Source organism: Panthera onca, chromosome C2 (genome assembly GCF_046562875.1).
Source record: "Panthera onca isolate mPanOnc1 chromosome C2, mPanOnc1 haplotype 2, whole genome shotgun sequence".
NCBI classification, from domain to species: Eukaryota; Metazoa; Chordata; class Mammalia; order Carnivora; family Felidae; genus Panthera; species Panthera onca.
The window spans coordinates 49,090,291-49,116,369 of NC_138347.1; the positions used below are offsets into that span (position 1 = coordinate 49,090,291).

The 26,079-nt window shown below is 35.1% G+C and overlaps 1 protein-coding gene and 1 pseudogene across 8 annotated transcripts in view; one reads left to right on the forward strand and one right to left on the reverse strand.

The window, feature by feature from the left end:
• The window catches only part of SENP7 (SUMO specific peptidase 7), a 149,219-nt gene that overhangs the window by 36,848 nt on the left and 86,292 nt on the right, over positions 1 to 26,079 (reverse strand). For 7 of the 8 annotated variants that reach the window (XM_060640149.3, XM_060640155.3, XM_060640152.3 and 4 more), the window contains 5 exons: positions 9,864 to 9,982; positions 5,928 to 6,112; positions 4,511 to 4,850; positions 3,252 to 3,406; positions 529 to 675 (listed from right to left, as the gene is read on the reverse strand). In XM_060640149.3, the coding sequence (XP_060496132.1) occupies positions 529 to 675; positions 3,252 to 3,406; positions 4,511 to 4,850; positions 5,928 to 6,112; positions 9,864 to 9,982 (946 nt within the window). Of the gene's footprint in view, positions 1 to 528; positions 676 to 3,251; positions 3,407 to 4,510; positions 4,851 to 5,927; positions 6,113 to 9,855; positions 9,983 to 26,079 lie in introns of those variants that run through there. The other variant, XM_060640157.3, reaches the window with a different exon arrangement.
• On the forward strand, positions 14,831 to 23,016 carry LOC132684117 (U1 small nuclear ribonucleoprotein C pseudogene; annotated as a pseudogene).

Consider the following 26,079-nt stretch of genomic DNA (forward strand, 5'->3'; position numbering starts at 1 on the left):
TAAAAGATAGTTAGAATTTTAATAGGCAGAAATAGAAAATATAGAGAACAGAGTAAAATCCAGTATAGTTTTCATAATATAATATGTGAGACAGAACACTGAAAAAAAATGGAATAGGAACTATTCCTGGAGACCTTTAAATAAATTTAGGAATTTGATGAACTCAGTTTACAATTTAAGCCAGCAAAATAAGATTTCTTTTTGCTCTCAACTATACCCTGAATAAAAATTTACTTTACCACCAAGTAAGTTTAGGAACCCAAGGAATATCAGTACTATGTATGATTTTCATACATGATCTTCATTAGAATAGTCAGATCAAAGATGTAATTTTAAGATATTCTCTTATGATTTTAGGATTTCCCCCAATTAAAGACATGTATCAAAGTAGATATAATATATATTCAAAATGTCCCATATAAAATTAAACTCAATTCTATTTTCATTTGTAGTAAAAAAAAAAAAAAAAAGATAATATGTAAATGCTTTGTCCAAAATCTAAAACAAAAACATATTAAATATACTTACTGTAACGCAACCTTTAGAAGCTCCTTTTATTTTACCAATATAAACAGAAGTAAATATAAAATCCAGTTGTAGATCCATGTCATTACTAGGTAAAATACAGGAAATGTTTTCCATGACCGGATTATATGGACATAATTCAGATGAAGCCTAACAAGGAATAAATTATAAAATGCATATAACCCTAAGTATTATACAAATGTGACAATGATTTTCAAAGTGAAATACTTCTTTAAATTATTAATGCGTTTATGAAGGATTTTGTACTGTTCTTACTGTGAAAAAATACTTATCTAGATTTTTTTTTCTTAAAAAGTATATGATTTACTTTGAGACTATTACTCTTAATAGTTGAATCTTAAATTAACTCCATAGGCCTAAACTCCAGAAATATATCTTCCTTTATATTAAAGCCATGATTGTAAATTCAGTATTCCCTAATAGGCTTTATTCATTTTTAGCTCAACAGAAATAAATTAAGATTTACATAGTATTTTAGTTTAAAATAAGTTCCTAAATATTATCTCTTTTAATCGCCATAACCACCCCATGAAGTAGTCTGGGTGTTTTGTTTTTTTGTTTTTGTTTTTTTTCCATTTCATAAGTAAAACTAATAGATGTGTGGATTGGTTAAGTTACTTGTCCAAGGTGATGAAGTCAGGATGAAACAAACCCAGGTTTCTATCTCCAGGTCAAGGGTTATTTCAACCATATACAATTGCTTCATAAACCAAGATGATGCTCTTAGGTAATGCACTTCAAGGGATGAAGTACCTAAGAACCATCTGTTATATCAAGTCTATATGCTTTTTACTCTTTCCATGTCTGAAAATAGCCAACCAGTTGCCTAAAACTTCAAAATTCATAGTGCTTCCAAACAACTACATAACTGTACTTTTAAATTAGAATAGACTACCAGGAAGTATCAGCAGCAGCTGTTTCCCACAATCTCTTCTGAATTTTAAACTGCTTTCAAATGACTTTTTGAACTCCACATTTCCCTACCCTTGATACATTATTCCTCTTTAACCCTAACATCACTAACAACTAAATAAATTACCACCAGAGCAATTATGCATGTGTATTCACTCTCCTCCTACCTCTAGGAAATGGGATTATTCTTACTCTGAAACACATGTAGTACTCATTATTCTTCACTCAGCTCACAAATGAATTTATCTGCTTAATAAAAAAATCTTTGTCATTCTCATCTTTTATTGCTTACTCTACTATTCTTATTCCTTAAAGAACAGGTACCAAATCAACTACAGGTGATTCTAATCAGTCAGACAGCTAACTGTTTGTAAGCATGTGTGTGTTTTAAGTGATAAAATGAGAAAATGGGATAAAAAGAATTTCTCATTGGGGCCTCAAATTTTGCAAAGACTAACTACCTCCTAAAAATGGCCAACCCATGTTTCTCATAACTTCATTTAAAACTGAAAACAAAGGAAGGTGTGGAGATATTAAGGTATGCTGCCCTATAGATCTTAGTAGGTCTTCACATTATTTATTGCCTAGTTGCGATCATATTCAGTCAGTTCTACAAAAAAAGTTACTTTCTTATAATATGATCATTTCACACTGTATTATCAAGGTATATACTGCCAAGGAAACTATAATTCATTTAGAAATTTGAACTCCTTATCAATAATGACACGGTTTTCATTACAAATACAACTAAACCGTTAAGTAGGCTACTTGCCCAATCAAGCAAAAATGGCTACATTTTAACAAAACTTCCAAACATAGCTGCTAAGGTGCTTTCTGTATAGAGTACCAAATGCAATAGAAACAGCAGTGAAACAATAATCAGACCACCAGACTTTTTATAGAACTGACCCAATTCTTCATCACACCTTAGAGGATAATAGCCTCAGACATTATTAAAAAACAAACCAACAGAAGTTTACCATAATCATTACGATTATGATTAATGGTTATGATTATCATAATCAAATTATCTGCATTGATAATCATTTCTTTAAAATAGGATAATTAGAGGCTGATAATAAGAATGAATACTGAAAACAAATGATTTGAACCTCATTTTACAGCTACACTCTTGTAGTACTATGTCAAAACACAACTCGCTGACATTAAACCAACAAGACATTTCCCATTTATTATTTTCTGTAAGAAGGAAAAGACAAAGGACTTACCACATTGATAGGTTTGTGACACTCTTCTAAATGCTTTCATATGTTACTTCACTTAAAATAATCTTATTATCCTCATGGAACATATGAGGAAACTCAGGCTTAAAGAAGTTAAGTGACTTGCCCAAATGACAGAGTCAAGATTTGAACCCAGGTCTGTAATCCCCATAAGCCATGTTCATTCCTCTATATCATGCTGCTTTAAGAGCATGTGAGGAAAAAAGTAATCTCAGTACTGGAAGACCAGACAGACTAATATTGGCAACTGTTTAATTCTAAGAAATTAAGATAAAGTGGTTAACTGTCCAATTAGAATCTTTAAGAAAAAAAAAAAGTATTCAAGTCATAGAATATTTAGACTGAAAAAATATAAATGAAAAAAAAATAATTCCTTCACTTCAAAATAAGAACTACACATTTCCTTCAAACTAATATGAAAATTATCTCAAAATTCAAACTAAGAAAATTTGTAATTTTTACAATAATATTCTGCTTGATGAAAGAAACAATCGTTAGCCAATAGTGTATATTTCACTGTTAATCTATGAGAAAGCAGAAATAAATTACCTGTACAGATTCACATGTCATCAATGGTTCTGACAATGCTGCTTCAGAAGTACTCTCATTGTCATTAGTGATGACATGGTCTTGCTTAGGTTGTAACTTAAGAATTTCTGAACTTTTATGTTCAACAGGTCCTTCTTCATCACTGGAAACAACAACTAAAAAGGAAAAATCATTCTTTAAATGTATCACAATAATCACACATCAAACAGAAAACTTTCCAATTGAAGCAACATATCCCTTCATAATACCATTAAAATTTAATCATCTAACTTTGTTCAACTTAGAAACTGGACTACCATTCATTATTTGATTTATACTAGTTAAATGCAATATTCCATATCACTGCTATTATTTAGCAGTTACCTACAACCTCACCTTCTGGAGGATCAAGACATTTAAAAATGGATAAAGACATGAGGAGAACTTAGGAACAAGTTCTAGTTAGAATAATAAAAATCTATTATGCCACCACTCTAAATTGTACTGTAACTCCGGTTACATTCAGTTTCTTCCAGAAGGAAGCAATGGATGGCTAAGAGAAGATGTGGGAGACTATTCACTGTATATCCTTTAAAACCTTTTTTTGAACCATGTGAGTGTACCAAACACTTGCAAATAAATCCAAATTAATGACCATAATTATATAGCACTCAAATTCTGCACTTCAGCTTCATCAACCAAAATGTCAATAATAATGGTCCTTCCAGAATCCTTTTAAAAACTACTGAGCTGGGGCCCCTGGGTGGCTCAGTCAGTTAAGCACCTGACTCTTGATTCTGCTTCAGTTCATGCTCTCATGCACACTTGAGATCTGAACCACACTTGAGATCTGAACGCACAGTGCCAAGCCTGCTTAGGATTCTCTCTCTCCCTCTCTCTCTCCATCCCCTGCTTGTTCATTCTATCTCAAGTTCATTCTATCTCAAGCACGTGTGCATGCACATTTGCTCTATCAAAATAAAATAAATAAACTTAAAAAAATAAAATAAAAAATAAAAACTACTGAGAAGATGAATGACAGTTCACCATTGTAAAAAAAAAAAAAAATACTCCTGCCTTCAAGTAATCCACTGTTTACCTAAATTAATACTACAACAAAGTCCCAAAACTCCAGGTCTTTTTTTTTCCTCAAGTTAATATATTCCACAGTGATGTTACAAACAGCTTATTGCCTCGGAAAAATTTGTTTGAGAGGAGAAACAGAACAACTAATTAAAGCAGAGAAAATTAAAAGATATTACAATCCTACTGTTACTTACTTGGTTCAACGGATACCAAAGACTGGTTCCCTTCACTGTGTTCACTTAAAGCAGGCTTTTCTATTACATTCAACTCACTCTCATTCTTCTCAACCAGGGTAGAATTCCCCATGGAATCAGTGGAACTAGAGCTCTCAAAAGTTTCAGTGGCTGAAGAGTCAGAGGTACTTTTGGGAGCAGCACTCAAAGCCAACTCCTGACTATCAAGTGAGGATAGTTTAGCAAAATCACTTTCTATAGGTTCAGGTGTAATTTCTTCAAGCACTTTTGAGTCTTGATGATAGTTTTCACTTGACTTTTTAAACTCGGCAGATACTGTAGAGTCATTTTCTTGTTTTATCTGAACAGAAATAAATGCACACAAAAAATTAGTACTTTTCAAATTTGGCTAAAGAATTTTTTAAAGTTTGAATTCCTAAAGAAGAATATAAATGTAAAAACATTATACAGGGACAGAAAACTACACAATTATACTATATTACTCTTGCCAGGGAGTAAAAAGTACTTTTCCCAAGTAAAAAGATAGAGAGTTGGTCTGTCCAATCAAATACTCAAACATTTTTTTTAAAAGGCCAGGATATGGAAATTCCCATACGTATTTACAAGTGGTTTAGATGGTCTCCCACAAACTAAGTCAACTTAGAATAAGAGGAACTTTTCTTTTACAATTTTATTTTGCAAAAGTAATGAGGCCATATGACATCATGTGATTTCATTAACAAAAGCAAAAAATTAAAACTTAGGAAAACAATATGAAAAACTATTCATCAATCACTGCCGTCACACTGCTATTACCATTTAAATCTAAATCATGTTTATAACTCAAAGGTCCTGAAAAGTCCTGAAAGGCCTTGTGAATCAAAGGAGTAAAAAAATTATCTTCTTATACTTTTATTAACTGTATACTAAGTTTTGAAAATAGGTAATGTGTGCATGAAGTATCATAATTCTTTATATGCAACAAACTCCCTAAACTCTAGGCAGAGAAAGGCTTCAAGAAGTTGGCAAGTAAATTACTACTGATAAAAGAAATCTGGTAGTACTTTTACAAAGCATATGAAAAAGCAATTGACTGTACAGTATGGATAGAGTATTAATAGTTTTTGTTAAAATAAGAGAAAATAAAACAAGTCTGATGGATAAATACCAAACTACTAAGTAAGGAGTGGTATCAAAGAAGGAACATATTTATTTTTTTTACTTGTTCATATTTTAAATTTGCTCTAATAACTATATTACTGAAAAAAGTTTCATTTAAATTATTTTTTAAAAATCAAAGAATTAAAAAATTGCCAAAAAAAAGAAAGAAATCTGATGACAAAAGCAGAAAGCTGTAAGAACAATATCTAATTCATAGTCAATTCATTTTTATCATAGCATAAATTATTTCACATGATATCTAAATACCTATACTTACTATCTGTTCTGCTGACTCATACAAAGAAGAAGTAGAATTATGACAATCAGGTAAATTACTTCTAAGCCTTTTCTTTCTCTTCCTGGAAGTCAGAGTGGGTTCCATTTTTGAATCAGAAAATGTATCATCCTTATTTTTGCTCCCCTCTTCAAGATGATCACAACCTCTACTTCCACTACTGAGGTCTTAAAAAACAAAAGAGACATAAATATGGCCAAAAAGTACAGAAAGAATCCCTTTTAGAAGAGCTCAAATAAGCATCATCAAAATTGCTACACAACTTTTAAAACTAATTTAAAACAAAGTTCCCTTGGACATGAATATAAAGAAATACCCTATTTTAAACTGCATCGACAAAATAAATGTTCATTGTACGATAATGAACGAGGAAAACATAAAAAGGGAGTATTCTTTAGTAACCAAAGCAAAGCAATCAAAACATGTTTTGTTTTGTTCTTGCTATAATTACATTTGACTGTAATACAAAAAGAATGGTGGGGGGGAGGGGTGTTAATAAAATTTGGAAAATTCCAATCTTAAAATGTTTTGATAATTCATTGTGACTTTAGAAATTAGTTGTCTTTTTAAAATTTAAGTGTTACATACATGTATGTACTTTGTAAGTGAAAAAGAACAATAATTACAAAGAGTATTAGTCACTATCAATTTGTTTGTTTCTTCTTTTTAAAACTCAAGATCTCGCTTTAAGTGTCCAATAAGTCTACTAAATGCTCCATTTTTTTAAATCAACAAAGCATTATTTAAAACCCATGTCAATTATTACTAAAAATGTTTAGTATTTCAGTTAGCAAATATACGCAGTATACAAAAATACCTTCCAAAAAGCTCTACCTAACCAACTGAAGATTATCCTGAATTATATTTCTTTCTGAATCTATATAAGTACCAACCCAAAGTTTATGTAAACAAAATCACAAAGCAGCTTCCTTGAACTCCTAACTGATAATTTATGTAACACTGGGCCTGACCTCTCCATTCACTCAAAGTTCTTCAATACTACCCACCTTCTCTTCAGACTATTCTTGCTTATTCTAGCTTCACAGAAACCTAATAGCTAACATTCATTATATCTGTCATTGCTTAAAAGGTAGGCAGTGGGGCATGATTGAGGCAAAACTCCGAGATGATCAACAGTTTTCCAATTTGCAGGGCACCTGGGTGGCTGGGTCAGCTAAGCATCTGACACTTCATATTAGCTCAGGTCTTGATCTCAGGGTCATGAGTTCAAACCCTGCATTGGGCTCCATGCTGGGAGCAGAGCCTACTTAAAAACAAGAATAAAAAGAAGAGTCTTCCAATTGCCAGAAAAAACATTCTTCACTCTCCCAAAAATTAAAATCTCCTCCTAAATAATCAACACAATATTTTGAAAAGCACAATATTTTTTTGTAATTTTGTAAAGGTAGTCAAATATAATTTCTACATATAAATGCATCAAATTACAATTTCTAAAGATAAATACTACAGCAAAAAGATTGAGAAAATAAAAGGGGCTTGAGAAAAACCCTACTATATAAGAGTTTTCCTCTTTCAGTTTATTTACTATTCATAAGACTATACCATGGGAAACAAGAATAAATGTATTAGATAGAGCTTGCCATTGTAAAAATGGGATTCTGCCTACATAACATATACAATTTAACTTGCTAGTACATAAAAGTGACAAATTCCTGTAAACAAAATATTAAATATTTCCAATATAGGGGTGCCTCACTGGCTCAGCTGGCAAAGCATACAACTGATCTCAGGGTTGTGAGTTTGAACCCCATGTTGGGTACAGAGTTACTTCAAAATAAAACCTTTAAGGGGCACATGGGTGACTCAGTCAGTTGAGCACAGTACTTCAGCTCAGATCATGACTTCATGGTTCTTGAGTTTGAGCCCTGCATCAGGCTCACTGTTGTCAGTGCAGAGCCAGCTTCAGATCCTCTGTCCCTCTCTCTATGTCCTTCCCTCACTTGTGCACGCATGCGCTCTCTCTCTCAAAAATAAACATTTAAAAATAAATAAAACCTTTAAAATATATTTTTCCCCAATACATTATTTTCATAAAAGCTAATTCCACAAGACAAACTTAATATACCACAAAAGAAGGGCACACCTGGAGTTTAATTCAGAATTCCCATTAATTTATGGGCTTATATTAAAAAACTGGTACTGGACACAATTATCTGTAGTATGGAAACATGATGAGTTTCAATAGTTTCAATAGTCACTTTTCTTAACAACACTTTATCTCTGAAAAGAACCTCCAGAGTAGGTACTAAGAAACTATGAAGTGTTTCTTTTATTATGCATTTTTTCACTGTGACTTTGGAGAATTACTAAAGGACGTAAATCAGAAAGCTTTTTATTTAACTATTTCTACTCTATCTAGGAAATCAGTGGAATGTGAGGGTTTAACAGTACCTTAATAGTATGTGAACTGAGCCAACTTATACAAATACTTTTTATTTGGTAATTAATGAGAATTATTTCTGGGAAAAGTACAATCCATAAGAAAATAAATGTCTTTCATTTTATGCAGCTAGTGCTTAGTAGCTAATTGAAAGATTATGTCTAGGGGCGCCTGGGTGGCTTGGTCAGTTAAGCGTCCGACTTCAGCTCAGCTCATGATCTCACCGGTCCGTGAGTTCGAGCCCCTCGTCGGGCTTTGTGTTGACAGCTCAGAGCCTGGAGCCTGTTTCCGATTCTGTGTCTCCCTCTCTCTCTGCCCCTCCCCTGTTCATGCTCTGTCTCTCTCTGTCTCAAAAATAAATAAACGTTAAAAAAGAAAAAAAGAAAAAAAAAAAAGAAAGATTATGTCTACACAGTTAAAATGCTTTCTCCAGATTGCCCTCATATGAGTTGAAGCTGGTTATTAGTCTAGTTTCTTTTTAAGTTTTCCTCCTGTATGAAAAAAACTACTAAAAATTGTAAATAGCTGTGTTTCAAATAATGTGCAAAGAATTATTGCATAGTGCCATTGCAGAGGCATTTTTTTCTCATGAATAGTTTCTGAAATCATTCAGAAAACAAAGATCTCAACCAGTTTTAAGTGATCGTGGGGGCCTGGGTGGCTCAGTCAATTAAACGTCTGACTCTGGGTTTTGTCTGAGGTCATGATCTCATGGTTTGTGAGTTTGAGCCCGGCATCGGGCTCCACACTGGCAGTGTGGAGGCTGCTTGGGATTCTATCTCCTCTCTCTCTGCTCATCCTTCACTTTCTCCCTCTTTCTCTCTCTCTCAAAATAAATAAACTTAAAAAAAAAAAAAAAAAGCAATCAGTAATCCAAGAGATCCCTGAAGATATGTGTTCCACAAGATGTGACTAATGTAGTTAAGTGTTTTGGTGCAAAATTTTGTAAATTATTTTAAAATCTTAAAAGAAAGACAAAAAGGAGAAAAATCAATTAATTAACCCTACACATGCAAGGAGGCCTAAAAAGAATGTTCAGAAGTCTGGGATGTATTTACTTTTAAATTTGCTAATAGTGGCTTGTAAAGGCATCATCCTACAGTTGAGAGAAATTCTAATGAATAAAGAATGTATGCCATAGGAGGATAGACAGTGGGAAGCTAAGAATAATAATCAAATTAGCAGTAATATCAATTATTACCAGACATATCCATGGAAATAATACTTACAAATAGCTAAACTAGCATTATAATTGTATAGCTGTATGCCCAGCCCCAATAACAAAAAAGAAATGATAGTCAAATGTAACTTATAGATTCAGTAAATAAATCAAGAAATGAATACTATAGTGTACAAATAGTAAACTTCGCAATTTCCTTTGTGTTGCTAAATAATCTCCCTTTACTTTCACAGATCCTTTAAATGTAAGATTAAATAAAGTTAACTATAACTTAAAAATTATTATAAATGCAAAAGACAAAAATTCAAATGACAAAAATTTTCTAGTGTTCACAAACCTTTAGCTTGAGCATCAGACATTACAAGAGAAATGCCATCATCATCTCTTTGCTTTTCTTTAGTGTGTGAGGCTTGCTTTGCATAATTATTATCTACAGTCTTACTTGGTTCTGAATCCCTGCAAAAGAAAGTAATATTACACTCAATTCTTCTATGTCTAAATGAATTAAGAAGTCAATTGATATATATATACAAGATAAAAATCCAGTTGGTTAAAAATACAGTCCCATATAGCAGAGTATATGATCTGAACAAAAGAAAGAATATTGAAATAATATTTGAGAAGTAAGTTCTCATCCCTACTCTACTATAAATTCTCCCTATTTCTTTGGGGGGGAAAACACATAGATACCACAGAAATGGGCACATGCAAAATGAACAAAAGAATAATAAGAGTATTTAAATACATCAAAGAAGTTTAAAAAGTAAAAATTCCATGGACAGAAGTACATGATAAGTGCATCTATACATAATCAAAAAATAATAACCCGGGGCACATGGGTGACTCAGGTAAGCATCCGTCTTCGACTCAGGTCATGATCTCACAATTTGTAAGTTCGAGCCCCACGTCGGACTCTGTGCTAACAGCTCAGAGCTGGAAGCCTGCTTCAGATTCTGTCTCATTCTCTGTCTGCCCCTCACCAACTTGTGCTCTCTGTCTCTCAAAAATAAATAAATGTAAAAAAAAAAAATTTCTTTTTATCAAAAAATTTATCAATTTTTTTTTTTTTTTTTTTTTTTACATAATAACCCAGAGGAGCCTGGGTGGCTCAGTCAGTTAAGCAACTAACTCAACGTCAGCTCAGGTCATGATCTCACAGTTTGTGGGACTGAGCTCCACAATGACAGCACAGAGCCTGCTTGGGATCCTCTCTCTCCCTCTCTTTCTGCCCTCTCCCACTCACACACATGCATGTGTGCTGTCTCAAAATAATTAACTTTAAAAATAATAATAATAACCCAAAGGACTTGTTAATATGTTCCAAGCATGGTTCATATATCAACAGTTAGGTATAAAATAAAGTTTGGAGTGTGATAACAAATTTTACCTATAGAATGAATAATTTAAAATATAGGGTACTAGGTTAAATATATAAAATATAAGGTGTGTGAAAAACAAGTTTTGGAAGGACAAGCCCAACATCACCATTAATGAAAACTTAATAATAATAAAGGATTTCAATACCCCACTTTCAGCAATGGATAAATCATCCAGACCAAACAATCAAAAAGAAAACACCGTACTAAAAGCATACATTAAACTAAATTGACCTAATATGCATTTATAGAACATGCCATCCAATAGCACCAGAATACACAATTCTCAAGTGCACACAGAACATTCATAATCATATGATAACTATAAATCATATGGAAGGCCACAAAAACAGTTGTAGCAAATTTAAGAAAATTTAAGTCATACTAAGTATCTTTAACCACAATAGTATTAAAATAAAAACCAAAACAGGAGGAAAAAGCTAGAATATTCACAAATACATGGAGATTAACTAATAAATTCCTGAACAATTTGTCAAAGAAGAAATTGAGGCACGCCTGGGTGGCTAGGTTAGTTAAGTGTCCAACTCTTGGTTTGAGATCAGGTCATGACCTTACAGTTCATGAGTTCGAGCCCTGCGTCAGGCTCTGCACTGACAGCATGGAGTCTCCTTGGGATTCTGTCTCCCTATTTCTCTGCCCCTCCCTTACTCACTTTCTCTGTTTCTCTCAAAAATAAATAAATATTAAAAAAGAATATCAAAAAGGAGACCAAAAAATATCTTGAAGCTATTAAAAATTTAAGCACAATATATCAAAACTTAGTGAATGCTGCAAAAACAGGTCTAAGAGGGAAATCTGTAATAATAAAAGCCTACATTAAGAAACAAGAAATCCAATAAACAACCTTACTTTACACATTAAAAAACAGAAAAGGAAGAACTAAGCCCAAAGTTAGCAGAAAGAAAGGAATAACAAAGATCAGAACATAAATAATGAAAACCAGAAAAACAATAGAAAAGATCAACACAAGAGCTAGTGTTTTGAAAAGACAAACAAAATATCCAAAGCTTTTGCTAAACAAACTAGAAAAAGAAGACTTAAATAAATAAAGAAATGAAATAGGAAACATTAAAATTGATACCACACTAATATACAGGATCAAGAGACTACTACGAAATAATCATATGCCAACAAATTGGATAACCTAAATGAAATGGGTAAGTAACTAGAAATATACAACCTACCAAGACTGAATCATGAAAAAAAGGAAAATCTGAATGGTTCGATAAGGAGTAAGCAGATTGAATTAATAATCAAAAACCTCCCAAGGAGCCTGGGTGGCTCAGTCAGTTAAGCATCCAACTTCTGCTCAGGTCATAATCTTGCAGTTCATAAATTCAAGCCCCGTGCTAGACTCTGTGCTGACAGCTCAGAGGCTGGAACCTGCTTTGGATTCTGTGTCTCCCTCTCTCTCTGCCCCTTCCCTGCTTGTACTCTGTCACTCTCTCTCTCTCTCTAAAAATAAACATTAATAATTAAAAACCTCCCAATACAAAAAACCCCAGGACTAGATAGTTTCCATGGTAATTCTACAAACAATTAAAGAAGTAATCCCAATCTTTCTCAAACTCTTCCAAAAAACTGAAGAGGGAATACTCCTAAAATCATTTTATTGGGTCATCATCACCCTGATACCAAAGCCAGATAAGGACACTACAAGAAAAGAAAACTATATACCAATATGCCTGATGCATATAGATGCAAACATTTTTAACAAAGTATTAGGAAACCAAATTCAGTAATACATTAAAAGGATCATACACCATGATCAAGTGGGAATTATTCCAGGGATGCAAGGATGATTCAATATCCACGAATCAATGTGGGACACCACATTAACAGAATGAAACATTAAAAGGATCTGATCACTCCATACATGTAGAAAATGCACCCGACAAAGTTCAGTATCTTTTATGATAAAACTCTCACCAAACTGGGTATATAAGGAATGCATGTCAATATAATAAAGGTCAATAAAACCAACCCACATCTAATATCATAATCAACAGTAAAAGATTAAAAGTTTTTCTTCTAAGATGAGGAACAGGACAAGGGTGCTCATTCTCACCACTCTTATTCAACACAGTACTAAAAATCCTAGCCAGCACAATTAGGTAAGAAAAAGAAATAAAAGGCATTCAAAAGCATTAATTGTCATTATATGCAGATGATATGATTTTATATATAGAACGCTCCCTCCCCCCCAAAAAAAAAACACCAAAAAACTTTTAAAATAAAAAAAAATTCAGTAAAGTTGCAGGATACAAAATCAATACACAAAACTCAGCTGCTTTTCTATACACTAACAGTGAACTAGCAGAAAGAGAAATTAAGAAAACAATCTCATTTACAATTGTATTAAAAAGAATAAAATACCTAGGAAAAATATAGCCAAGGAAAAAAAAGAACTATACACAAAAACCTTAAGGCACTGATGGAAAACAAAACAAAACAAAACAAAACAAAACAAAACAAAAAACCACCACAAAGATGATAGAAATAAATTGAAAGACATTCCACACTCATGGATGGGAAGAATTAAGAGTGTTAAAATGTCCACCATACACAAAGCAACCTAAGATTCAATGCAATCCCTACCAACATTCCAATGCCCTTTTTCATAGAAATAAAATTATCTTAAAATCTGTACGTAACCACCAAAGACCCCAAATAGACAAAGAAATCTTCAGAAAGAACAACAAAGCTGGGATCATCACACTTCCTGATTTTAAACTACATTACAAAGCTATATTAATCAAAACAGTATGGGATGGCCTAAATATAGACATACAGGTCAAAGGAATAGAATCAAGAGTCATAAATACATCCACATATATATGGTCAATTAATTTATGGCAAAAGAGACACAAATATACAAGAGGGAAAGGAGAGTCTCTTCAACTAATAGTGTTGGGAAAACGGGACACCCACTTGCAAGAGGACAAAACTGGACCCCTATCTTGCACCATACAAAAAAATCAAATCAAAAGTAATTAAAACCTTAAATGTAAGACATAAAATCATGTAAGTCCTAGAAGAAAACATGGGAGTAAGCTTGTTGACATCAGTCTTGGCAATGATTATTTGGAATTAATACCAAAACAAAGGCCACAAAAGCAAAATGAACAAGTGGGACTACATCAAACTAAAAAGCTTCTGCAAACCAAATGAAACTATCAACAAAATGAAAAGGCAATACATGGAATGGGAGAAATATTTGCAAACCATACATCTAATAAGGGGTTAATATCTAAAATATATAAGGAACTCATACAACTCAATAGAAAACATTCTATTAAAAAATTGGCAGAGAAACTGAACAGACACTTTTCTAAAGAAGACATATACATACATGGCCAACTGGTACATGAAAAGTAATGCATTAATGGTATATCATTAATTGCAGGGAAATGCAAATTAAAACCACAATGAGATATCACCTCACACCTGTCAGAGTGATTATCATTAAAAAAAAAATCGATAACACATCTTGCTAAAACGTAGGGAAAAAAGAACCCCTGGGCAATCTTGATGAAAATGTAAATTGGTGCACTACTGTGGAAAATAGTATGGGTTCCTCAAAAAAATTAAAAGTAAGGGAGTAGTTAAGATGGTGGAGAAGTAGAGGAAGCCTGGGTTTTTCTAGTCCCTCAATCACAGTTGTATTGAGGTGAGATCAAGCAGAACACCAAGGAAATCCATCTGTGGAATGGCAGAAGAATCTCCATGGTTGGAGGAAGACAGAGTAGCAGGTGCAAGGCATGTGGAAGTGAATTGGGGAAGAAAAAAATGTCGGTGCCATGAGGGGGAGCAAACCCTTTCCATGCAAAGACAAAAGGGAGAAAAAGTGAGAGGATTTGGGAAAGCATGGCATCTGCTTTGCACAAGATGAAAACCTCTCTGGACCATGGACTGGGGAGCAAGAAGTACTTTGTATCACAGGGTTTTTTTCACAAAGAGACTTTGGAGTTCAACTCTGATTTTGGAAGTGAGTGATTTTCTCTAGAATGTAGCTGGGGCATGCACTGCTGGGGAGGAAGGAGGTGGAGCCAGAGCGCATAGTGTGGTGTAGGGATCTCCAGGGTGCACTGAAAGAGAACGTTCCCCTTCCTGGAGTATTTTTGGAAGAGGTTTCCTCCCAGGGACACAAGACCTTGTAGGTGCCAACAAAAGGTCTTTCGTTAGCAGGGGACAGAGACATACCAAGAAAGATAACCTTTGCTGCTTTTAGCGGTGCTACACCATAGATACCACACACTGCACAGGCGTGGGACTATTTTTCAAAGAAAAAGGACTTCAGACACAGTGTAGAGAAGCTCTACTCGGGAACAGGGAGGCAGTATAGGGTCCATTAAGACTTCCAGTTTTGGGGTGACTAGATGGAGGAGTAGTCAGTTAAGCCTCCAATTCTTGGTTTTAGCTCAGGTCATGATCTAGTGGTTCATGAGATCGACTGTCAGCACTGAGCCTGCTTATGCCAAGAAACTGCTTACTCCCAGGGCAAGACTGACTCTGAGCCAACACAGGAGCCTCTCCTCCAGAAGAACAGGACAGTCAGCACCCCACATGCACCAAGTGTACTGAAATTGAGTGCTTCATAACATCACCTGCAGCTCTAGTGGAAATAGACCAAGGTTAATCTTTTTTTCTTTTTTGTCTTCCTTATTCTTTCTTTTCTATTGGAATCAGGCTAAGAATTTCTTGTTTGTTATTTTTTTATCTCCTTTTTTTTCTTTTTATTGGATCAGGCTTCTTTTTTTTTTTTTTTTTTTCCTTTCTTTTTCTTTGGAATCAATCTTAAAGTTTTTTGATTCTCTGTTTGGTTGGGTTTTTTTCCCTTTTTTTTCCTTTTTTGGGGATCGGGTTTGGTTAATTTTTTTTCCTTTTTTCCAGGCTTTTCTTAACAAACAAATCAGCTTCATTAGGCTTATTTTAACACACACATCAAAGCACACCTAGCTAAACGTCCAAACACTTCCCAATGCAAGCAAGTTGGGGCTCTGCAGAAGACTGGCCAGTGGGAAAGAGCAGCCAAAACACAACAGCAGAATGCACACACCATACAACATAAACACTTCATGAAGTGCCAGGCCCTGGTCAGTGTACGACTTCTTTTTAATACAGCATTATTTTCAGATGAGGAAACATAACACGCTTTTAAAACACACAAAAGACAGAAACAGCAAAAATGACAAGATGGAAAAATTCTCCCCAAAAGAAAGGTCAGGAAGAAATCACAGCCAGGGACTTGCTCAAAAGAGATATAAGGAATATATCTGAACAAGAATTTAGAATAACAGTTATAAGATTACTAGCTGGGCTTGAAAAAAGCATAGAACACACCAGACAAACTCTTGCTGTGGAGATCAAAGACCTAAAAACTAGTCAGGCTAAAATCAAAAATGCTGTAATTGAGATGCAAAACCAAGTGGATATAGTCACAAGGATTGAAGAAGCAGAGTATAGTGAGAAAGAATATAAAATTATAGAAAATAATGAAGCTGAAAAGAAGAGGGAAAAGAAACTATTAGATCACTAGGGGAGAGTTAGAGAACTTAGTGATTCCATAAAATGAAGTAACATCCATATCATAGCACTCCCAGAAGAAGAGTGAGAAAAAGGGACAGAAGATTTATTTGAACAAACTATAGCTGAGAACTTCCCTAATATGGGGAGGGAAACAGATATTCAAGTCCAAGAGGCACAGAAAACTCCCCTCAAAATAAAAAAAAATGGGTCAACACCACAACGTATCATAATGAAACTTGCAAAATACAAAGATAAAGAGAGAATTCTGAAAGCAGCTAAGGACAACACATCCTTAAACAAAAGGGTAGAGGGGCGCCTGGGTGGCTCAGTCGGTTAAGCAGCCAACTTCAGCTCAGGTCATGATCTCACAGTCCGTGAGTTCGAGCCCCGCGTCAGGCTCTGTGCTGACAGCTCAGAGCCTGGAGCCTGTTCCAGATTCTGTGTCTCCCTCTCTCTGACCCTCCCCCGTTCATGCTCTGTCTCTGTCTCAAAAATAAATAAACATTAAAAAAAAAAAAAAGGGTAGACACATAAGATTAGCAGACTTGTCCACTGACACCTGGCAGGCCAGAAGGGAGTGGCAGGAAATATTCATTGTGCTGAAGAGGAAAAATACGCAACCAAGAATTCTTTATCCAGCAAGGTTGTAATTCAGAATAGAAGGCAAGATAAAGAGTTTCCCAGACAAACAAAACTAAAGGAGTTCATGACCACTAAACCAGCCCTGTAAGAAATTTTAAGGGGGACTGAGTAGAGGGGGGAAAAAAAAGGAGAAGATGACCAAAGAAACAAAGATTACAAATGACCATAGAACATCACCAGAAACACAACTTTACAGGTTAATACAATGGCACTAAATCCATATTTTTCAAAAACCACTCTGAATGTAAATAGACTAAATGCTCCAATCAAAAGACACAGGGTATCAGAATGAATTAAAAAAAAAAAAAAGATGCATCTATGTGCTGCCTATAAGAGACTCATTTTAGACCTAAAGACACATGCAGATTGAATGTAAGGGAATGTAGAACTATCCATCATGCTAATGGACATCAAAAGAAATCCAGAATAGTCATACTTACACCAAACTAGATTTTAAAACAGAGACTGCAGGGGCGCCTGGGTGGCTTAGTCAGTTAAGTGGCTGACTTCAGCTCAGATCGTGATCTCATAGTTCATAGGTTTGAGCCCCGCGTCGGGCTCTGTGCTGACAGCTCAGAGCCTGGACCCTGCTTCAGATTCTGTGTCTCCCTCTCTCTCTCTGTCCCTCCCTGCTCGCACTCTGTCTCTCTCTCTCAAAAATAAATAAACATTGAAGAAAAAAAAAAAAAAAAGACTGCAACAAGAGATGAGGAAGGGCACTAAATCATAATTAAGGGTCTATCCATCAAGATCTAGCAATTGTAAATATTTATTCCCCCAACTTGGATGCATCCAAATATATAAATCAATTAATCACAAAAATGAAGAGATTAATTGATAATAACACAGTAATCGTAGGGGACTTTAATACCCCACTAACAACAATGGACAGATCATCTAAGCAGAAAATCCACAAGGAAGACATGGTTTTGAATGACACACTGGACTGAATGGATTTAACAGATATCATCAGAACATTTCACCCTAAAACAACAGAATACACATGCTTCTTGAATGTTCATGGAACATTCTCCACAACAGATCACATACTGGGTCACAAACCAGCCCTCAACAGGTATAAAAAGATTGACATCATACCATCCATATTTTCAGACCACAACGATATGAAATGTGAAATCAACCACATGAAAAAATTTAGAAAGCTCTCAAATACATGGAGGTTAAAGGACATCCTACCAAAGAATGAATAGGTTAACCAGGAAATTAAAGAAGAAATAAAAAGATACATGGAAGCAAATGAAAATGCAAACACAAAGGTCCAAATCCTTTAGGATGTAACAAAGGCAGTCCTAAGAGGAAAGTATATTGCAATTCAGGTCTATCTCAAGAAGCAAGAAAGGTCCCAAATATACAATCTAAACTTACATCTAGAGATTTAAAGAAAAGAAACAGCAAATGAAGCCTAAAGCTAGCAGAAGGTAAATAATAAAGACTAGAGCAGAAATAAACGATACAGAAACAAACAAACAAACAACTGTAGAACATATCAACGAAACTAAGAGCTGGCTCTTTGAAAGAATAAGCAAAATTGATAAACCAATAGCCAGACTTTTCAAAAAGAAAAGACTTATCAAAAAGAAAAGAGAAAGGACCCAAACAGATAAAATCATGAATGAAAGAGGAGAGATCACAACCAATACCACAGATATATAAACAATTATGAGAGAATACTATGAAAAATTATATTTCAACAAACTGGACAATCTGGAAAAAATGCACAAATACCTGGAAACATACAAATTACCAAAACCAAAAATGGAAGAAATAGAAAGTTTGAACAGACCCATTAACAGGCAAAGAAACTGAATCAGTAATCAAAAATTTCAAACATGAGTCCTGAGCCAGACGTCTTCCCAGGGGAATTCTATCAGACATTTAAAGAAGAATTAATACCTATTCTTCTCAACAAACATAAATGGAAGGAAAGCTTCCAAACTGATTCTATGAAGCCAGCATTACCATGATTCCAAAACAAGACAAAGATCCCAGTAAAAAGAAGAATTACAGGCCAATATCCCTGATAAACATGGATATAAAAATTCTCAACAAGATACTAGCAAACTGAATCAACAGTACATTAAACGAATTATTCACCATGATCAAGTGGGATTTATTCCTGGGCTGCAGGGCTGATTCAATATTTGTAAGTCAATCAATGTGATACACCACATTAACTAAGAAAGGATAAGAACCATATGATCCTCTCAATAGATACAGAAAAAGCAATTAACAAAATATAGGATCCTATCCTGATAAAAACCCTCAAGAAAGTAGGGATACAAGACATATACCTTAACATCATAAAGGCCACATACGAAAGACTCACAGCTAATATCCTCAATGGGGAAAAACTCAGAGCTTTCCCTTTAAGGTCAGGAACACGACAGGGATGTCCACTCTTACCACTGTTGTTCACATAGTATTGGAAGTCTCAGCTTCAGCAGTCAGATAACAAAAAGAAATAAAGGCATATAGATCAGCAAGGAAGAAGTCAAACTCTCACTCTTCGCAAATGACATGATACTCTATGTGGAAAACCCAAAAGACTCCATAGAAAACCTGCTAGACCTGATACATGAATTCAGTAAAGTTGCAGGATATAAATCAACATACAGAAATCAGTTACATTTCTATACACCAATAATGAAGCAGCAGAAACAGAAATCAAGGAATCGACCCCATGTATAATTGTACCAAAAACCCTAAGATATCCAGGAATAAACCTAACCAAAGAGGTAAAAGATCTTTATGCTGAAAACTATAGAAAGCTTATATGAAAGAAACTGAAGATACAAAGAAATGGAAAAACATCCTATGCTTATGGATTGGAAGAACAAATATTGTTAAAATGTTTATACCACCCAAAGTAATCTACATATTCAATGCAACCCCTATCAAAATAACACCAGTGTTCTTCACAGAACTAAAACAAACAATCCTAAAATTTGTATGGAACCAGAAAATACCCCAAATAACCTAAGTAGTGTTGAAAAAGAAAACCAAATCTGGGGGTGCCTGGGTGGCTTAGTCAGTTGGGCATCCAACTTTGGCTCGGGTCATTATCTCGTGGTTTGTAAGTTTGAGTCCCACATCAGGCTCTGTGCTGACAGCTCGGAGCCTGGAGCCTGCTTCAGATTCTGTGTCTCCTCCTCTCTCTGCCCCTTCAGTGCTCATGCTCTCTCTCTGTCTCTCAATAATAAATAAACGTTAAAAAATTAAAAAAAAAAAAAGAGAGGAAGGAAGGAAGGAAGGAAGGAAGAAAGAAAGAAAGAAAGAAAGAAAGAAAGAAAGAAAAAGAAAACCAAAACTGGAGGCATCACAATTCCGGAGTTCAAAATGTATTACAAAGCTATAATCATCAACACAATATGGTAATGGCACAAACACAGACACACAGATCAATGGAACAGAGGAGAGAGCCCCAAAAAGGACCCACAAATATATGGCCAACTAATCTTTGACAAAGCAGGAAAGAATATCCAATGGAAAAAAGATAGTCTCTTCAGCATATGGTGCTGGGAAAACTGGACAGCCACATGCAGAAGTATAAAACCGGACCACTTTCTTATATCATACACAAAAATAAACTCAAAATGGATGAAAGAACTAAATATTAAGACAGGAAACCATCAAAATCCTAGAGGAGAAAACAGGCAGCCACCTCTTTGACCTCGGCCACAGCAACTTCTTTCTAGACATGTCTCCAGAGGCAAGGGAAGCAAAAGTGAAAATGATGATGGATGGATGGAAAAAGATGAATGGATGAAGAAAATATAAGACACAAAAATGAACTACTGGACCTCATCAAGATAAAAAGCTTATGCACAGTGAAGGAAACACTCAAACAAACTAAAAGGCTACCTACAGAATGGGAGAAGATATTTGCAAATGACGTACCAGATAAATGGTTAGTATCCAAAATCTATAAAGAACTTATCAAACTCAACACCCAAAAAACAAATAATCCAATGAAGTACTGGACAGAAGACATGAATAGACATTTTTCCAAAGAAGACGTCCAGATAGCCAGCATACACATGAAAAGATGTTCAACTTCACTCGTCAAGGAAATATAAATCAAAACCACAATGAGATACCACCTCATACCCATCAGAATGGCTAAAATTAACAACTCAGGCAACAAGAGACGTTGGCAAGGATGCAGAGAAAGGGGGTTCCCCTTTTGCACTGCTGGTGGGAATGCAAACTAGTGCAGCCACTCTGGAAAACAGTACGGAAGTTCCTCAAGAAGTTAAAAAAGAAGTTAGAACTACCTTACGACCCAGCAATTGCACTACTAGGTATCTATCCAAAAGATACAAAAATGCTGAATCAAAGGTGCACAATGCACCCTGATGTTTATAGCAGCACTACCAATAATAGCCAAATTATGGAAATAGCCCAAATGTCCATCAACTGATAAATGGATAAAGAACAAGTTGTATATGTATGTATGTATATATATATTTTATTATATATATATTTATTTATTATATATATTTATTATATATATATTTACACACACACACATACACAATGGAATATTACTTGGTGATCAAAAAGAATGAAATCTTGCCATTTGCAACAATGTGGATGGAACAAGAGTGCATTATGCTAAGCAAAATAAGTCAGAGAAAAGACAAATATGATTTCACTCATATATGGAATTTAAGAAACAAATCAGATGAACACAGGGGAAGGGACAGAAAAATTAGTTTTTAACAGACAAGAAGGTAAACCATAAGAGACTCTTAAAGACAGAGCTCAAACTGAGGGTTGCTGGAGGGGAGGTCGGTGGGGGGATGGGCTAGATGGGTGATGGGCATTAAGGAGGGCACTTGTTGGGATGAGCACTGGGTGTTGTGTGTGTGTGTGTGTGTGTGTGTGTATATATGTGTGTGTGTGTGTGTGTGTGTGTATATATATATATATATATATATATATATATATATATAATGATGAACCACTACATTCTATTCCTGATATACTATATTAACAAGTATAACTAACTTGAATTTAAATTTTTTTTTAAAAGGAAAAAAATTAAAAATAGAACTGACATATGTTCCAGCTTTTTCACTTCTGGGTATTTATGCTTAGGAAAACAAAATCATTACCTCAAAAAGTTATCTGTGCCCCAATGTTCAGTGCAGTGCAATTTACAAGAGACAAGACATGGAAACAACCTAAATGTCCACTAAAAGATGAATGGATGAAGAAAATATAAGACACATACACAGGAATACTATTCAGCCATGAAAAAAAAAAAAAAGCCTGACATTTACAGTAACATGAATGGAATTTGAGGGCATTATGCCAAGTGAAATAAATCAAAAAGAGAAAGACAAATACTGTATGATCTCACTTTTGTGTAAAACCTTAAAAAAAAAATGGGAGGGACTGGCCAATGGCCTACAGAGCAACACATCTAAGTTCTACTGTAGCTACTGCAACACATACCTCAACCATGACTCTCCATCTGTGAGAAAGACACAGAGCAGTGGTAGGAAACACAAAGAGAATGTGAAAGACTACTATCAGAAATGGATGGAAGAGTAGGCTCAGAGCCTGATCAACAAAACAGCTGCTACATTTCAATGAAGAAAGCTATCTCCTACTTGATTCTCTGTTCCTCCTCCTAAGGGGCAATGATCCCACCTCTTCCCAGTCTCTTGGGTCTTCCTTGCCCTGGTATGATGCCAGCACCTCATATGGGGGCCCCTTCCATGATGCCAATGATGGGTCCTCCTCCTCCTGGGATGATGCCAGTGGGACCTGCTCCTGGAATGAGGCCACCTACGTGAGGCCAATTGCCAATTATGCCTGAGCCCCCAATGATGAGACCTCCCTACCTATCCCATGATGGTGCCTAGTTGGCCAGGAAAGAGTCAACAAGACTGATAAGGAGAAATGTGAACATCTTTATATCCATTTTATATTACATGTTCTACTTCACCAGTAGATCATGGTGCTGTGACTCTGGGTGTTTTCTAACAGCATGACAAGGAAGACTTGCTCTCCCTTCCTATCAAAGACAGAATTGTTTTGGCAGGGGAGTAGTGGAACAAAAAAAAAAAAAGCAATTATCAATTTTTATTTGTATTGTGAAATGTGAAAATAAAACTGTCAACTGTTTTAGTCAAAAAAAAACACACACACCTAGATACAGTCAATAGATTGGTAGTTTTAGGGAATGGGGGGAGGGGGGTTGGAGAGAAGAGAAGGTATTAAAAAGGTACAAGTTTCTAGTATTAAGACAAGTAAGTGCTAAGGTTGTAACATACATACAGCATAGTGACTATAGTAAACAGCAGTGTATTGTGTATTTGAAAGTTGCTAAAACAGTAGATCTTCAAAGTTCTCATCACAAGAAATTTAATAACTATATGCATGCTGATAAATGTTAACTAAATTTATTGTATTAATATCACAATATAGGGGCGCCTGGGTGGCTGGGTCAGTCGGGCATCCAACTCTTGATTTCAGCTCAGGTCATGATCCCAGGGTCAAGGGATCAAGCCACAAACTGGGCTCCACACTGAGCATGGAACCTGCTTAAGATTCTTTTTTCTTTCCCTCTGCTCATTTCCCCCACTTGTGCGTGCTCTCTCTCTCTCTAAAATAATAATTGTTTCACAATATAAACATACATAAAATGGTGATATTGTATACCTAAAGCTAATACAATGTTCTGTCAATAATATATCAGCAAAATTAATTTTTAAAAATAAATTGATAGAAAACACTGGGAAAGCAATTTGGTATTAATTAAAATAGCCAGAGAATGAATTAAATCTTTATACACACAATACTCTAACTCATAATAATTATTATTAACAAAACAACTCATTATGGTATTAAACTAGGCAAAAAATTTTAAATAAAAAACTATATAAAATTACTAACCTATATTATTCTCTTATAATAAAAAATATTATATAGTATTTGCTGCATTTTCAACACTATTCAAGAACATGGAAATTTTTACATCATTTATAAGCACTAAAAAATTCAGATACCAAGAATAACTCAAGGATCCCTGTGCAGTAAACTATAAAACATATACCAAGTGATCACAGGAAGACTGTGGAGTCAGAACCACCTACCATCCTCCAACCTACACAACATCTACACTGGCAGAATCTGTCTGTGCAACTATTTTGGGATTCTAGAGTCTATTGAAGGCCTGCAACTACTAGTCAAAATATTCAACCGCAAGTGACAGTTAATTTCGGTCAATTTGAGCTCCAACAGTGGTAGCAGTGACCCAGTCCCCTACCCCTAGCAACAAAGTAAGCAGCAAAGCTTGAGTTCTTAAAATAGTTTGCACAGGCTTGCAATCACCAAGGTAAGCAAGAAGAACTTTATTCTCCAAATATTGGGAATCTGTATTCTGATCACTGATGGCTGTTTCTGTTCATGGATGAGCAGACATAGAGAAAGGCAGCCAGTGTTGCAGCAACCACCACGATTGTTACAACACTTATGACTTCCAAGAGACTTAAAGGGTTAGACCTATTTTGTTTTATCTACTCCCCCCCCTTTAATTTTTCCCCTTTTCTCCTTTTGGAAACCAAACATTTAAGGATTGTGATTATTAGAAAGTAATCACATACATGAGGGAATTCAGAAAGGCACAAACATTACTACAAGGGGTGCCTGGGTGGCTCAGTCAGTTAAGTGTCCAACTTCAGCTCAGGTCCTGATCTCACGGCTTGTGAGTGTGAGCCTGAGTGTGAGCTCCACATCGTGCTCTGTGCTGACAGCTCAGAGCCCGGAGGCTGCTTCAGATTCTGTCTCAGTCTCTCTGCCCCTCCCCTGCTTGCGCACTCTCTTTCCCTGTCTCTCTCAAATATAAATAAACATTAAAAAAAATTACCACAAAAAGACCAAGCTTATAAAGGACCTGGGAAGATCTTATATTTATACATCAAGCTGATGTGTGGAACAGAGTCATGTTAACAATAAAGAATGAGAGAGAGAGAGAGAGAAGAAGGAAGGAAAAGAGTGAAAGAGGGAGGGAGGGAGGGAGAGAAAGAGAGGAAGGAAGGAAGGAAGGAAGGAAGGAAGGAAGGAAGGAAGGAAGGGAGGGAGGAAGGAAAAAAAGCAGCAAACCCTTGGGAAGGGGAAGAATCAGATTTCCAGACTTACCACATAATAAGATTGAAATGTTGCATTTTCAACAACACCAAAAAAATCACAAGGCATACAAACAGGAAACCATGGATGATTCAAAATGAAAAAAAAAAATCAACAGAACATGTCCCTGAAAAAAATTCAGAAAGCAGACTCAAGAGAAGAAAAAGACATTATAACAACGGTCTTAAAGATCATCAAAAAGCTACAAAAAAAAAAAAAAAGGAAGTCTTGGACAGTCAAGAAAATGATTAATGGGTAAACAAAAATATCAAGAGACAAAATATATAAAGAAATCAAAAGGAAATTCTGGAGTTAAAAAGTATAATAACTAAAATTAAAAACTCATGGGGCACCTGGCTGGATCAGTTGGGAGAACATGAGACTCTTAATCTTGGGGTTATGAGTTCAAGCCCCACATTGTGCACAGAGATTACTTAAATAAACTTTAAAAAAGCAGATTCGAACCGGCAGAAGAAATAGTCCATCATCAATCCTGAGCTTGGGAATGGGAATGGGAATGGGAATGGGAAAGGGAATGGGAAAGGGAAAGGGAAAGGGAAAGGGAAAGGGAAAGGGAAAGGAAGGGAAAGGAAAGGAAAGGAAAGGAAAGGAAAGGAAAGGAAAGGAAAGGAAAGGAAAGGAAAGGAAAGGAAAGGAATGGAAAGACAGGAAGAGAACTTGAATATATGATCATGGAAATTATCAAATCTGAGGATCAAAAAAATTTTGAAAAAAGTGAATAGAGCCTAAGGGACCTGTGGGACAACAACAAGCAGACCAATATATGCAATACTGGTATGTCAGTAGGAGAAAAAATAAAGGAGA